At 46.1% G+C, this 16,451-nt stretch overlaps 1 protein-coding gene across 1 annotated transcript in view; it reads left to right on the top strand.

Annotated features, from left to right (window-relative positions):
- Positions 1-3,126: 3,126 nt before the first annotated feature.
- Positions 3,127-16,451, top strand: part of LOC149362308 (signal peptide peptidase-like 2B) — a 45,607-nt gene continuing 32,282 nt past the window's right edge. The window contains exons 1-5 of the mRNA XM_089569693.1: positions 3,127-4,877; positions 6,393-6,524; positions 10,990-11,169; positions 12,061-12,141; positions 15,110-15,261. Of these exons, the coding sequence (XP_089425819.1) occupies positions 4,812-4,877; positions 6,393-6,524; positions 10,990-11,169; positions 12,061-12,141; positions 15,110-15,261 (611 nt within the window). The 5' untranslated portion in view covers positions 3,127-4,811. The remainder of the gene's footprint in view (positions 4,878-6,392; positions 6,525-10,989; positions 11,170-12,060; positions 12,142-15,109; positions 15,262-16,451) is intronic.

Raw genomic sequence — 16,451 nt, 5'->3', positions numbered from 1 at the left:
CACAGCCTCCCTCCACGTAAGTACGTCTAAAGTGGGCGCCATTAACTCTTCGCTCGTTTCTCCTCTAACTCACATTCTTGAGATGCATGGAACTTCGTTAGTTGGACGGCCGTTTAGTCTATCGAGTACCCCACTTATCTGCATAACGTGTTTCTAATGATGCAAGGATCTTCCATTAGATGGCGTGGTATTCTCAGCGTTCTTTGTTTTAGTGGGCGTGGTCTTTCTGCGTTCCGTCTACACGTGCCCCAGCTGATACAAGAAGTTTTGCTTAAATAAAAGGTATCTCATTGTTTTGCTTCCCTGGCGTAGTCCGTGTTTCCTACACCTAGTGCACCGACCATTTTCCTCTTTCTAGTTAAAGGAAGCTCTGATTCGAAAACCCCGCCAGGACTACAAGCTAAGTCATGTCTTCTGACCTGATTTTCGCAGAGACAGACGCACCGCTAGCGCTGCCTAGTTCGCCGAAGGACCAGAGCAGACATTAAAGACGAGCTAGCGACGGTGCTTGAGCTTTATAGAGAAAACCGTGCTAGAGGGGTTACAGCAAAACTGAGGCAGACAGACGACGGAGCTTGCACTAACAATTTATTTCATTATATAGGGAAAGGCTCCTGTTGAGATGGAAATGAAGTCATAACAAGAGACGTGAGGTTAAATAAAAGACTTGATTACTTCAAATAAATTAAAAAGAGAAGGGTTATTCTTGTGAATTTCTTTCTTGTGCTTTCCATTTGTTGCCTAGTTTTTATTTTGTTTAAGCAACCTCATCCCAGAAAAAATCATGATGCGTAAGTTTCGGTGCACAAAGGAGATATTTTCCGTGTAATAAAATCAATGAAGAGTGTGACCGTCGTCAGTGTGGTCCTTTCTTTGTGTCTGCCTTCATTTTTCCAATTATTAATTACATTTTGGCGAGTTGGTTTATTTCTAATAAGGCGCCGCCCCCGTCAAAAGTATACAAAGGTATATCGTCAAAAGTATACAAAGTATACAGGTTTGCTTCTAAGTCGTTAAGCGGGGCTCCCTAGCGCGTCTAGGAGTCCAAAGATTGGGAGAACTGAGAACGTGAAGTTTGAAGGCTTGAAGGTTTATTTCCGCAGCTAGGTGTTGCGAGGACAGCCAGGGAAAAAGCTGTATAGACAGCTTGAGAGGTCCTGGCTTCCTCTTGCAGTGCAGCATTGACGGCGGCGGAGTACGACATAAAACAAAATGTAAGAAGAAAAATCACGTATGTTCGGTAGAGAGAATGAGACGTGCAGGTTAGTACGCAGTGCATTGTGCTTGTAAAGGAAAAACAAAACTGCATTAGATCAAAGAGCCTATAAAGGCACAGACGGGGAGGAGAAAATAAAGGAGAGCAAAATTGACAGGTGTGCTGAAAATGGTAATAGCAAGAAAAAAAAAATTCGCTGTGGCTTAGCTTGGTTAAGCCCGGTAATTGCGATAGCAATATCCGTACCTACGCCATGGTTCAGCTGGTAGTGTAGCTGGTGGTGGGGCTTGTGGTTAGACTTGTGGTGATGCATCGGTTATACAATCAAATCCAATCCAATGTAATGTAATCTAATCTAATCTAGTCTAATTTAATCTAATGTAATCTAATCTAATCCAATCTAATCCAATCTAATCTAAGGCCGCCGGTGGTGGCACCGCCACTACTCGCAGACGGCGCGAGATGGTCGCCCAGCTCTTCGGCGTGACGTCACACAGAGGTCATGCGAAAGGTCAATGGTTGCACCGCCGCGTCACGGCAAAGGCTTCGAAGTGCAAGTAGTAAAGCTTTCGCTTTAAAAACTACACGAACATTTGGGGCAATTCTTTCAGAGAAATACTGGATGCACGAAGATTCTTGTGGCAGTACAACTGGTTCAGAAGTGTCAGTAAGTTATGCTGCAACATTTGTTTGCCAAAGTTTGTGCGGCATTTCTTAACATTCCAAGGCTCTGCTGCGCGGCTATCATACACAGTTCTGCTTTGCTCTAACCCAGCAAGTGTAAGTATGGAGTCATCATTTTTCATTATGGCGAGTTTATATTTATAGCGCAGCCTATAGTTATACATGGACTTCATTTGTGTAACGTTGTGTTGATGGAAAAGGCTCGCAGTGTGGAAGAAATACGGCACTTTGCATGCAATGCGTAAAATACGTTTTTGTAGGATAGTGAGTTTGTCAATATTTTCAGCTGTTGTTGTTGCCCACACCATACATCCGTAGTTGGCTATGGAAGAGAACAAAAAGTGGTAAAGTAACATGTTGACTGACGTAGGAAAATTAAGCAATTGCGGCGCATGATACCAGCTGTTCTGGAAAGTTTCTGAACAACGTAATTAATATGGTCATTCCACAACATATCTGCTGCAAAGTAAATGCCCAGAGTTTTCGCAGACTGCACATATTCTATTCTGGCATTGTTTAATTCAATTAGAGGAAGTTCAAAGTGTTTGTGGCGTGGATGAAACATGACTGCTGCAGTTTTACTAATGTTAACTTTTAAGTGATTATCAGCTGGCCAAGTATTTGTTTATTTTAAGGTTTTATTAGCTCGATTTCCGATATCAGCAGTTGAAGCACCCGAAAAAAACAGACTAGTGTCATCTGCGTAAATTATGTACTTAGCAATGCTATCAATATGGACAATATCATTGACATAAAGAACAAAAAGAAACGGACCCAAAATGCTCCCTGGCGGAACGCCAGAAGCTACCGCTTTCAACTGGGAGCATTCACCGGCAGTACTAACAAAGTGAGACCTATGTCGCAAGTATGAGGAAATCAGCATACGGGCTATGCCTCAATACCATAGTGATCCAATTTTTTAAGCAGCACAGAGTGATTAACAAGGTCAAACGCCTTTGAAAAATCTTAAAATAATCCAAGTACCATGTTTTTTTATTCAAAATTTTTTGGTATAATTTCTTTGTGAGCAAGGAGAGCTAACTAAGTCGATCTGTTTTTACGAAAGCCATATTGTGCAGTCGTGATAATGTTATATCATTCAGTGAAACAGGATAGCCGCCTAAGAATAACTTTTTCGAGGCCTTTAGAAAACACAGGTAAGATGGATATCGGGCGATGGTTTGCCATTTCATTTTTGTTTTCTTTTTTATATGCTACTGTAACTCTTGCCCTTTGCATGAGACGCGGAAAAACGCCGTAAACCAAAGATAGGTTGAAGCTGTTGGCGAGGTAAGGTGCAAGAATGTCGATAGTAAACTTTATGGGCTGTATCTGTAAACCTGACGCATCTGTAGCTTTACAATTATTAAGCGATAAAAAATCTGTAATTACTTCAGTAACTGTAACCGGTGTTAGAAATATTGTTTCACGATTTCGGGCACTCATATAGGGTAGATTTGCGCCGCCGTTTGAGAAAAAATGAGCCCCAGTTCTTGCCCTGTGGGCGCTTCAGAGATATCTTTGGTCGCATTTCTTGTTGGGAACATTAGTGAAGCCCGCGGAAGGATGACCGCTCTCCTAATGATACCGTCCTATTGGTCATGAAAAACGCAAACAAAGTGAAATCTTGTGATCACCTCTGAGAAAACGCCGCTACAACCTCTGCAGACCTAGATAAATAGAAAATCTATCAGAAACCGTCATTGTGTCTTTCTTTTTTCTTTTCGGCAGTGGAGAAATAACATGTAGCTCCGTCCTGTCCTAATCTTTCTGTGTCCTATTTAAACGCTGCGTTTGTTCGTTCAGATTAATAACATTTTTAACATGACTCTGGTACCGCATGTTTAGTTTATTCGCATGAGAACGGGGCTGTCTGCTTTTAATCGCACAAAACGAAATTACCGTGGTATAGCATTGTGCAACGCCTCCTTTTAAAACTGCCACTGAACCACAGTGACTTTGGGCGTTTGGCAATTGAGCAAGAGGTTGATGGACCGGATCCTGACCAGGTCTTTTGTGTTTTAGTTCAGGCGGTGCTTCCGGAAAGGTGGCTGCGGTGTTTTGGGGATTGGATTGGATTTAAAAACGTTTATTGTCAGAACTGAGCCCTAGTGGGCATTATACGAGGTGGCTTCGAGCCCATGGCTCTTGGCGACCTTGTAAGCCCACTCAGTGGCCCGGACTTGCGTCAACGGGTCTGAGCTGGCCAGTATAGCCTCCCACCGCTCTAGAGAAGAAACTGGTAGTAGGTCCGCCGGTGGCGGCGCATTTTTGCAGCTCCATAAAATGTGGTCATATCCGGCTATCTCGCCGCATTGTTTGCAAGTAGCGCTGTATTGTGTTGCATACATGTGTGCTAGTCTTGACTGGTTAAAGAAGGCTCGCGTCTGGAGCCGACGCCACGTTACCTCCTGGCTTTTGTCGATCTTTTTGTCTGGTGGCGGATAGATCCTCCTTTCCACTTTAAACTGAGTGGTGTATTCGTGAAATGAATGAATGTATCTGATATTCCGAGATCGTCTATTTTCTCGTCATCGTGTGTTTTGCATGGACGACCATCTCCATCGGAGATTTTTTGATGCTGATTATTCTAACGCAGGAGACTGCCTTCGTTTTACGATCATCATGGAACGAACGCCCGCGCTGTAGATTAAATTATTTAGCGCTGTTTAGGGCTCCTTGCGCAGTTACTGCTTAAATAATTTTCAAAAGGCTGACGCCTAGAATAAAAGGGCTAAAAAAGCAGCTAGAGCGGAGATGAACTGATCAAAGACGAAAAAGATCTGTCAAAGCGCGCGCAGCACGCGTTCCTGTTCTGCCCCGCCATCGCCAGAGAAGGAGAAGCTGCCAGTTGAGGCGTGAAAGACTCTTTTCACTGTGCCTTCTAAGTGCCTGAGCTCACTTGATAAACATGGCGATAAACACCGGCATCCTGACTGTCACCTGCGTCCAAGTGCTCGTGGTTTTCTTCGCGGCTGTGAGTATACCATCGGCGCCAGCGGCCGCCCTTCTACTGAGCCGCACGGTGTAGCGCTCCGAATACCGCGTCGTTTGTCGTTTGTTCAGTCTAGCCTCAAATTCCGATATGAGTGGGGATGGGGCGCTTTGTGAGATCGCAGTCGTTTCTAAAATCAGACGCTCTGCCCTTATGCTCAAGAGACTGCCACGGAGTCATGCGTTACAAAAGGAAATGCGACGTGGTGCGACCGTCGCGCATCAGTGCCGAGAGTCGGGCTTCAGCCGGGTGGCGTATTCGCCAACTGCAGCCTGTACAGCCACAAGGCTTGAAACCACGGTGAATTTATCACGGTGACTGAAGATTGTCACAACGCCTTACCTAAAAGGGATAATAATCCTCTTAAACGGCGTTATATGGCACTAAGCATCACGATTTGCGACCTAAAAGGGAAAAAATGGAAAAAAATGAAATTAAAAACAAAACAATAAAACTACAGTACAGAAAGCGGAGTCGAACGGCCGACCTTCCATACGCAACACGAGCCTCTAATCCACTGCGCCATAGCAGCGATGCCAAGCTGTCGTTCTGAATGAATATTTATAACCAGCCTTAATGTGGCTGCTACCTGCCGGTGGGCGGCGCTGTCATCGCTGGCTGTACCGGCTGCATTTGGCGAACACGCCGCCAGTGTCATTTCTTCTCTGGGCCTATGCCTTTCGTCGTCTTTGGCAGCTTTTAAAACGAAAGATGCTAATTGTTGGTCACGAAATATCGGCGTATTAATTGCAAGACATGCAGTCTGGACGCCTAAAATTTCGGCATTTTGGTTGTATCAAGAAACCTATTAGGATTAACCTATTGAGCCCAAGTGGCATCAACAGGAAATGTGACATTGCAGGTGGAGCTCCGTATAGCTGAGCATGGGCGCTGCAAGCACACCCTTCAAATTTTTTAACATGATCGCGCGAACTTTGAGTACCTAGTCTATAAGCGCCCTATCACAGAGCACCTCGCCGAAATGTGCGAGAATACGAGTGTGCGTGCAATGAACAGTTCGGTGGAAGTATTTTCTGCAAAGCTGTTCCGAAAAGCGTAACCAACCCCACTTATCCGTGATCGCCTTCTGTTCTTTTCCTGCATATCGCTGAGAAGAGCTTAGAAAATGCCACGTGGTACCTCCTTCCTTGGTATAGCAAGGTGTGAAGTATTAAGCTAAATAATGCGATCAGAAGACGTTGCTAACGCGCTACCGCACGGTCTTTATTTTTAATTTAATGGCATCTTTCATGAAAAAATATAACGTGCTCAAGAGAAAAGGGGTTGGATCCGTTTCCTGGAACAGCTTAGCAGAAGACACTTGCATCGGACTGTTCGCTGCCCGCACACACGTATTCTCGCACATTTCGTCGCTGTGCTCCGTGATACAGCGCTGGTGGACTCGTTGGTTTGACGCTCGCGTGTGCACGTTAAAAAAATCAGAAGGGTGCACGTCTGTACCGCGAGAGATCCTTGCAATTCTCGCGCCCTCTGCAGCCCGCCCATGGCGCCAACCCCGTAGTGAACGCGGTGCTTCTGGTGAAGGCTGCCGACGCCTCGACTCCTGTGGTGCACTGCGCCATCTACGTGCCCGCCGTCAAGGACATCGCCAAGAGGGAGGAGGATGCTGTGAGTGCATTTATCGCCCGCCTTTTTTCTTCGACGCCGTGCCGTGTGCGTCTACACCGGAACACAAAGAGGACACTTTGGTTAAATGACTTTGAAAATGGATGGTCTCTCCTTGGAGGGGCGCCAAACGTAGTTTTGGGTTTCTCGCAAACAGGTGCAACAGTTTCATCGCTCAGAGCACACACGCGTCTTATCGCGTACGTGCAAGTGCAGCATTTTAGAAGCCCATGGAACTTTTACATTGGTTATAGGGACTTCAGTAAGCGTCATCTCCAACTGAACTAAACTCGTTCGACTGGACTAGGTATGACGCAAGTGACGCGTGCGAGGAAAGTATAGGGTCAGTGGACGTGAATTACATAATCGTGGCGGTGACCTTGAGGGCTACACTGCATCATATACGCGCCCACAGTGTTTACGACCGCTTTGACGGTAGGGACGAGTTTTCCTTCAATAACACTGACGAAGAAAGGTGCGACTGTACTCACTGTGGTAATTCCACTTATCATGCGTCTGTCTAAGATGCGGTCAGGGGAAGGTGACGGAGACGCTGTGGATAACTGTCCGTGCTGCGCCCAGCTATCTGTTGGATTAGCACATAAAAAAATAGTGCCCTGCGCATCTACACACCGCTTTAGTCGACGTATGAAATTTCGCTGGTAAATAGATGTACCAAAAGGGCAATATTTATGAAGTAAAGTAGAAAAGTTTACGTCTTTAACATCGGCTGGAAACGGGGCTCGAAATATCGCATTGCGTCCAGCTGCTGTCTCCAATTTCTCCTCCCTTCTCCAGTCGATCATCAATGCCTTGAAAGACGGAGCTGTACTACTGCGGCCATAAGTAGTCAGTGAAGGTGTTAGAACGGTGATAGAGGTGGCACCCGCAACAGCGCTTACGCACTCCAGGCGTAACTTTAACACCGGCCTATATAACTGGCAAAAGTACCGAGAAGCGACAGTAAATAAGTGCTTAGTGAGGTTTATGCCTGCCTGTCTGACGGTGCCTTTGGGAAATGCTAGCGTCGGAGCCTAGCCGTTGTAACACCGATGCAGCCGGATCACTGTGAGCCCGTGCACGCGTATTCTTGGCGCTGCACACACGAGACCATGAAGACTGTGCAGATGACAGGACAGTGGGCACAACTTCATACCTCCGTGGACGCTAATTTGTTTGAATTCGGTGATTATGTCGCCGCCGTCTCCAGTGGGATAAGGGTGGGAAGGAGGACCTCGCACAGTTCACGCGGTAGAACCTAAAAGTACTCCTTACAGGTTGCAGCTTAAAGGTGAGAACGAATGCGCGTTAAACCCTCGATCATATCGGCTTCATTGCCGGGAAACTGGTGGATACGTTTTAGATAGACTTTCTACTACATCTGTTGTACGAACGAGATAAGCCTCTATTTGGGTTTCGTTCACAAGCAGTCGGCTGTTGCTTTCTTCTGGTGACGACATTTCCGATGTCGCATTTTAGTCTCACGTAATCCAAGAAGTGCCCACTCTGAAGACAGCAACTGCTATCACGCTCGTAATCGGCTTAGTTCTCGCGGTGAGCCTATGCAAGATTTATATATTTTCATTAGGAATAATTGAACTTATTCGCGTGCAGATATTCTGGAGGAGCCATCAGTTGATGTCTTTCGCCGGGTTCCGAAAATTAGGAGCATTCAAGCTTTCAGCGAAAACCAGCCGGTTAACGATTTTTTTTCGCATAAAAGAAGCTTCCGGAAGGAATAAAAAAAGACTAAAATCGAAATTTAACTCCAGGCAGCCACCCTGCCTCTCCCCTAGGCAGGATACATCGGATGTTCCTTATCTACAAAAACCCGTGCTAGGGGTCGTCAGGTAACTTGACAATGAGCATAAATTTCTTAACTCAAATTAAACGTAGACCTTTGCGTGCCTCGCATTTTTAAGATGTGTAAAAAAAAAACCCACGCCCGGTATAGTGGGGGGCAAATCGCGAATTTAGGAGCTAGCATGGTTAGATCTTATTTTGCATTGTTTCGACTTTTCTATGATTTTGCTTGTTTTGATCGGGGTTACTTTGGTTGATAATTCATATTATGGAAGTTTGCGTGGTATTGGATAGGTTTAGATTTGTACTGCTGTAGAATTGATCATTTTCTACATTCATAGTTCCCTAGGAGTCTTCAACCACTACTGGCGCAATGCGGCTGCTAAGCGGAGCTCCCCTGTCCTGCGATGGCACGGGCTACCATTGGTGGGGCTTGAGTCCTACGTTGCTGTTACCGAGGAACCTCTCGCGACTAATCAATAATTGAACTGAGAAAACTGAAAGTTTGCTCGCAATCCAGTGGGCAGGTTGTGATGACGAAACAAGGTCACGTGACCTTGATGGCCCAGCTGCCACCCAGACGGTTGGTACCGAGCTCTTACAGGTCGCGGAGGGACCAGACAGGCCGGGAGACAACAGCTTTTCGGTGGAGTGGAAGCCCAAATCATCACCATCATCCTCATAATGATCGTCATCATCAGCCTGACTACGCCGACTACAAGGCAAAGGTCTCTCCCATGTCCGGAGCCATTCACTACGGCGTTCCTCATAGCATGAGTTGCTTTGGGACGTTAAACCCCCCCTAAACCATAAAAGATAAACCTCTCCCATGTCAGTGCAATTAACCCTGTCCTTTGCCAGCTGTGGCCATCCTAGCCCGGCAAACTTCTTAAATTCATCCGCCCACCTAACTTTCTTCCGCCCCCTGCTACGCTTGCCTTCTCCTTTGCCACTCACTTACCCTTAAGGAGCAGCGGTTATCTTGCCTTCGCATTACATTCCCTGCCGAAGCCCAGTTCTTTCTCTTGATTTCGACTAGGATGTTATTAACCCGCGTTTGTTCCCTCACCCACTCTGCCCGCTTTCGGTCTCCTAAGGTTAAACCTATCATTTTTCTATCTATAGTTCACTGCGTTTTCCTTAACTCAAGCCGAACCCTTTTCGTTAGTCTCCACGGTTCTCCTTTATAGGTGAGTGCCGTTAATATACTGCTGTGAGGTACTGAAGGGTATTGGTAAACTGCTATTGATGACATGAGAAAACCTACCTTATGCGCTCCGCCCCATTGTTATTTTAGTTGTTTCCATCTCATGATCCGGATCAGCAATCACTACCTGCCCTAAGTAGACGTATTCTCTTAGCACTTCCAGTACCTCGCTACCAATTATGAACTGCTATTCCCTTGCGAGACTGTTGAACATTACTTTCGTTTTCGGAATGCTAATTTTTAGACCCACCGTCCTCCTCTGCTTGTCTAACTCATTGATTATGCTTAGCAGTTCATCTCCTGAGTGACTTAGCAGGTTAATGTCACCGGCGAATCGCAGATTACTTAGGCACCCTCCTTTCGCTCTTATCCTCAAGCGCTCTTAATCCAGTTCTCGGAACACCTCCTGTAAACAGGCGGTGAATAGCATTGGCGAGGTTGTGTTTCCCTGCCTGATACCTTTCCTAATTGGAATTTTATTGCGGACTTTGTGATGAACTGTGGTAGCTGTGCTGTCGTTATAGATAACTTCCAGTATTTTCACAAGACTCTTCTATGCCCCGATTCCGCAATGCCTGCATGACGTCTGAATTTTGCACTGCTTTCTAGATCGCTTTCTCGAATGCTTGCTAGTAATCAATAAAGGCTATATATAGGGCTTGGTTATATTCGGCGCATTTCTCTATACGGTCTATTGTTGAGTATCTTTTACGAAAGCCTGCCTGATAATTTGGCTGATTGAGGTATAAGGTTGTCCTGATTGTATTTGTGATTACCTTAGTAAATACCTTCTAGGCAACGGACAGTAAGCTAATCGGTCTGTCATTTTTGAGTCCTTGGGGTCTCCTTCCTGAAGAATTAAGATAATGTTAGCGTTATTCAATGTTCCTGGTACGCTCGTGGTCATAAACGTGCGTCTACACGGTGGCTTGTTTTTCTAGCACAATATACCCTCCGTTCTTCAACATATCTGCTGCTACTTGATCCTCACCAGCTGCTTTCCCCCTTTGCATTGCCCCTACGGCTTTTTTTTACTTCCTCTGTCGTTAATGGCGAGATGTCCCTATTGCTGTGCGCTACTGCCTCACTCATTACCGTTCTGATTACACTGGCTACTGTATAGGTCTGTGTAGAATTCTTGGGATACTTTAACTATCTTACCCATATTGCTAATATCATTGCCCTCTTTGTATTTGAGAGGGTAGCCCTAGTGCTCGCGCACTAAAGGTTAACACCGGTGTCCCTGTCACTAAGTGATTTGGAATAGCAAACGTGCGGGCAGACCGGCAGGCGGGCAGGCATGTAAAGAGGTAGGCGTCCTCCAGTATCTCGCTGTTGTAGGTAGGTGTATTGGCAGGATATTTGTGGACATATACATCATGCAAGGATTGTTGTGCAATGGTTAGGTTTAGGGTTTTAAAGTGGCTTGGCTAAGTTTGCCCACCGGCGACTGCGCAGGAGTACCGACCCTTGCTGAACGTGCTGAACGACACGGAGTGCGACTACGAGCGGCGCTCTTTCGAGGGGAAGGTGGTCCTGCTGGAGCGCTGCGACAACTCTTCCAACGACGACATTATCCAGAAGGCCAAAAGCGCCAAGGCGGCCGCCCTCGTGATGACCTTCAACGAGAGGCGACCGGTAGGCGGTGCTATCAAAGCGGAAGCACCCGCTTTGGTGGCTAGTACTGCCTGAATCGTTGGTTATCCGCTGAATGTGCAATGGCTGAAGAGACTACCTCGCTTGGCTGTGTCTTGGACAATGAGGTCTCTGAGCGCAAAGAGCCTCGTATTACCGCCAGCAGTACTTGCATTTCCGGCAAATTATGATGCTTGTAGCCCCAAGCAAAAAAAAAATGTTACGAATGTTTTTCAAGAGCGAAGTTTATAGGAAGCTTTTCAAATGGACAGAAAACTCACGAGCGAGATTACGAAAGTTCGTGTTCCTGCTTTCATATCGCTGTTGGCCTTCTCATCACACCTGCCTTTGCCTAGCCGTGCTCTCCTCCCGCTTCATGCGAGTTTATGCAGCGAGCCGCTCTTAACAATTGTCGCTGCTTTCATACCAGTTTCACGTGTGATGAGTTAACTATTCTCACTGCTTTCACGTCGGTCCTGGAAGGAGGTAGACTCTGCGTTCGTGCACGCCCAGGCATGCATACATCGGTGCATATACTCGCCATGCCACAAAGACTTCCGTTCAGATGCTATACACCTCAAACTTACGCTTCCGGGCCGTGCCATTTTGGCGCCAAAGTATTGCAGCACTGTTTTCAAGTGGAAAATTGCACACAGGCGTGATTAATCTGCATGGGCGCTGCAGGCAAAAACGCACGTGCGCTCTTAGTGTAAACAGTGAAAAGATATATACTTAGTGCACATGAAATGTGGCAGCGTGCCCTATATGTGGCTGTAGGATAAGGAATCCTACCGTTCCGATTGACCTTGTGAACTGGGTACGACTCTTTTCGTGTCGCTGTGACGATGTGCCATGAAGACTGACTGCGCAACTATTTTTTTTACTTTTTGTCAGATAAAGGATACGACCACCACCATAAAGAAGCAGGACATAATAGTCGCTTTCATAAAGAACTCTACGGGACGCCAGATAACGGTGAGTAGGGCTTGCTCTTCGGTGTTTGCCTCTCCGTTCTTGCTACTCCGGCTTAGGTTTGGAAGGGACATTCTAGAAGGATGAACGAAGTCGGCTCAAGACTTCAAAGCTTTCTTGCTTTCCAAAGCGCACGTCGTCTCCAGGTGTCCCTGAGCTTCGAAGAAATTATGAGCTCAAAATTAGGTGCTCCAAAAAATGGGCGGGCTTTGGGCTTGACGTATACGTGGTATTGGCAATAGCACCTATAATATATAAATGTGCAGATTTTTTCTTTGGCCTTCTTCGATTTTACTCTTCTTCCTCCTCTTCTATTACTTCTTGCTCTCTGCTTTTTCTTTTTCATCTTCTTCTTCTGGTACAGGATTGTTTTTATGCATTGTACCTTACAGGGCCCAAATGGCCATTACGACGGGCACTGGCAATGTCAATACCAAAGGCCTTTAAGTAGAAAAACACAGCGTAAACTGCACGGCTAGAAAATGAGAGAAAAGTACTGGGAAGAACTGAACAACAAAAATAATTGCATCATTTTAAGGTTCATTTTGCATAAACTGCAAGAATTTGTAGAGTGCAAGAGTTGGTCGAGAGCTCCCGCAATATCGATCGCGACAACTCTGCAAGCAGCAATTCTAACGCACAGTGGGTGTCGCATTCATATGCTGCGTACACGGCGGTTTTCTCGAGAAACTGCGGCTCGTGTTCAAGCGGCGCCAACGATAATAACCTATGTTGTCGTTTCGCTTGCTTTCATTATTCAAGGGCTAGTTCGCCGATCATTCTCGCATTGCTATGAAACACAGGACAACTTCCGTGAGTAGGCTACGGATGACGATAATGCCCACTGTTGCTTGCAGGCTGTCGCTGTAGCTCTACAAGGGATGGGACACGTTGATGGGTTACCTTATACTTGCAATTTTGTAGTCTCCAATTTTTCATTGTCGTTTTGCTTGTTGCGATCACCCTGAGGACAGCTCATAGTTACTAAACCAGGTACTGCCATCACGCTGAAGTGTTTCGATTTGAGGTTCTGTTATTAGGATATAAGCACTTAACATACAAGAGAAAAAACGAAACATAGAAAATGGATTCGCATGAAAAAAATACCCAGAATCTTGTGAGACAAGTCTTTGCACTGCAGACTATTGCTCACAATACAATCGTGCAGACGCAGTCATATGTAGTCGGATACAACTCAAGAACGAAGCGACAAATGCCTTACAAAGGAGGCCCTCTGGGCAAGGATGTCTAGCGACTGTCTTGCCCTCGCAATTAATGCCCTAACGGCTTTGAGATGTCACACTGCCAAGTCAGGGGTTAAAACTATGACATCATGACAATCCGGCAAAGCCTTCGGCTGGCGGGCCTTCTTTGTGGGGCCTTTGCCCCTTGTTCTTGAGATGTATCAGACTGCAGTGGTATTGGTGCCGGAGCGACCTTTTCTTCCACAGGAACTTGTCATGACAGTTTTGAAGCCTAGTCATTAAAAGAAGAAATGAAAAAAGTGTGCCCCCGCATGGCAGTCGGTGGCGAATTTTGCTGCCCAGGGCTGGGGCTCAGTCCTCGCGTGGGGCCAAGTCTGGCTTTAACCGGATAGAGAACGAGTTAAGGAAACGGCTTCAAGATGACTTGGCTTGCGAATGCCGGTCGCAGGGTGTAAAACAATGGAACGCACACTTGTCGTGAAAGACGACGAGATAACCGGAATCGCCGCACCCGACAAGAAAAGTGCTGACCAATCCCAACCTGCAATTGCTTTATATATGGTAATCTCGCGACCTCTTGGCCTGGCGCTGACCTCGCGATGACGTCTGGTATGGCAAAAGGTTCATTATGGGTGCGGCGACAAATCGTCAGCACCTCTGCTCATGGGAAATTGTTCCGAGACAGTGCCAGGGGTAGAAAACTTCCATGTACACCGTTGTCCAGCAAACACAGATGCCAGCGCCAATTCACCCTATAGCGGCCGGAGCGAAGTCAACTAGAGCGTAGGATGGTCGTGATGACAACGGTATCCAGCAGAAAGAAACATCCTCAAGAGGGATTCGAATCATCGCAGTCGAAAAAATGGGGCTTCGTATCCCGGTATCTCATTAAATTGGGCTTCATCCCCAGTATTATCGCTCTACGTGCTTGGGCAGGAATAATTCAGTTTTAAGCGTCACTTCGCCCACAGTGACAAGGTGCGCTGAAGTAGTTGAAACGGAAACTAACCGGAGCTGCTTAACCCTTAAGGGGCCGGGTAGCGAGCGGGCTCCAGAACGTGGTGTGCTACCACTCCCTAGTATCCATTTGACAGCATTCTTGCTGACTGCCACCCGGCGGCGCACTGCGACTGCTGTTCTTCGGGTCTATACCGAATCGCCGTAGTTAACCATTATGCTCATCTGTTATGAGGTTCTATAAGTAAAGACGCTTTGCGCAAAGCCTGCCGTACTTCAGAGCTCCAGTGAAGCTCTGGAGTACGGTGATTACTAAATAAGTATGACCGAAAATTCATTTCGGGCGGATAATATCTATGGGAAGATATCTGCTTCAATGCAGATTAAAAAAAAAGCTCGGTTCCTTCATGTGTGCACAGTGACCGTTCACTATTGTGCTGGAGCTACCTACAGGTTGATATATTTCAGAGTGATGAAGTCGGCAGCGCGACCTTACGCTCTCTTGTAAGAGCATCCCTGCAATCGTGCAAAATTACATGGGCGGCGTTTTACTTCTCTTGGAACACCGCTCAAACTAGTTATTCGGCTCAATTGACTGTTGTGCATTCAGTTACTCTACTCGCTTATTCAAGTGGCTACTAAAACAGCCCCTGCTGCTATTTCCAGTGGGGACCGGGAAAAGTTCGAACTGCAGTGTAGACTGATTACTGTTTAATTCGCTCAGTGATGACGATCGTGTTTAGCATTATTCACTATCCAAAATAGCTTACAAAATTGATTAATTTACATCGCGCTTTGCTACCTCCCAGAAATACGAGGAGAAAGAGGCCAACGGAACCCTGGTGGCCAAAATCTTCACGCGCGCCACTTCGCTGGACTGGAGCTTCCTGGTCATCTGGCTCATGGCCGTGTGCACGGTTATGGGAGGCGCCTACTGGTCGGGCATCTCCCAGTACCAACAGTGAGTGGGGCCTTCTCAAGGGCTGTTTATTCTTTCAGTGTTTGCGCATGGTTTCGGTGGAATGAACTCGTCATTTCTGTTAGGCAGTGGGTGCTTCAAGCGGCGTTCTCTTACAGAGAATGCGGATGTGTTGATCTGCTGTCACTTAGAAAGTGTATGTGTCTAAAATGCAGCATCTAACCAAACCAATATGTATAGGGCTCATAATAATCAACCAATAGCGCGATTTGGTTCTTGGTTGTTAAAGATTTTTATAAGAGGGAAATTTTTCGTCAGTGGGCAACGTCAATCTCGGGTTCATTTTATACGTGGTGGATGACTCCCGTTGTTAGGTCGTTTCCGCTTCCGCATCGTACCCAGACAATGGCTGCGACAGGTAGAGCCGCAGGAGTCAGTAGTCGAACATTTCTTTCTTCAGGAAGAATATACTTTATCGTCAGCAAGTGCTATGTCTCGGTCACTAAATCAATGTCGCCAATTTTTTTTGTTGAATCACGCAGATACGCGAGTAGACGCTTTGTGACCGTTGGTTTGAGTGGGCGCGCTAACTGTTGCGTTCATAGTAGCTGGCAGTATCGTTATGGATGCCGTGTGCCGAATTGGAGAAACCGGACGCCTTTATTCTATCTCGCAGCGTGTCGGATTGTTAAGCGCCCTCTTCTAAGTTGATGGTTTTTCATGGTGAGGGTTTTGAGGCGGCAGTAGCCTCAGACAAATATACACCGTGCCAAGGTTTCTTACTGTATTGCATAGAATGAAGCAGAGCAAATGAAAAACAAGGGGTTTCATTCCACTTTTCGTCTGTTTTAGCCGAGGAACAGCGATCGTTTTTCGCAGTCTTTACTATTTTATGTGCTTCAAATACGTGTTAATTGGTTTGATCAGCATCTGACGGGATTTAAGATTCTTACAGTAACGAGTTAAAAACACTGAATCGTTGTTTCTCTCTATACGTGAAAATCGTCAATTAGAAAAATATGAACATGCATTTAGCAAGTAGCTACTATCAGTTGGTAGGATTTATATCCATTCCGCTGCGAAGGGCAAAGCGCAGAAAAACTTTAAAAATCTGCAACTACCGCAATGCGAAAAAAACTGAAACGAATTTTCAAAAAGCGGACAGCTTCATCAGAATCACCCATCTATTCTCATGTTCTAACTGCACACGTTATCCGTTTATTGCGTTCCTT

This window comes from Amblyomma mixtum, chromosome 2 (genome assembly GCF_055824585.1).
Source record: "Amblyomma mixtum isolate Tamu chromosome 2, ASM5582458v1, whole genome shotgun sequence".
In the NCBI taxonomy this organism is placed as follows: domain Eukaryota; kingdom Metazoa; phylum Arthropoda; class Arachnida; order Ixodida; family Ixodidae; genus Amblyomma; species Amblyomma mixtum.
This window is presented reverse-complemented; position numbering and strand designations above follow the sequence as displayed.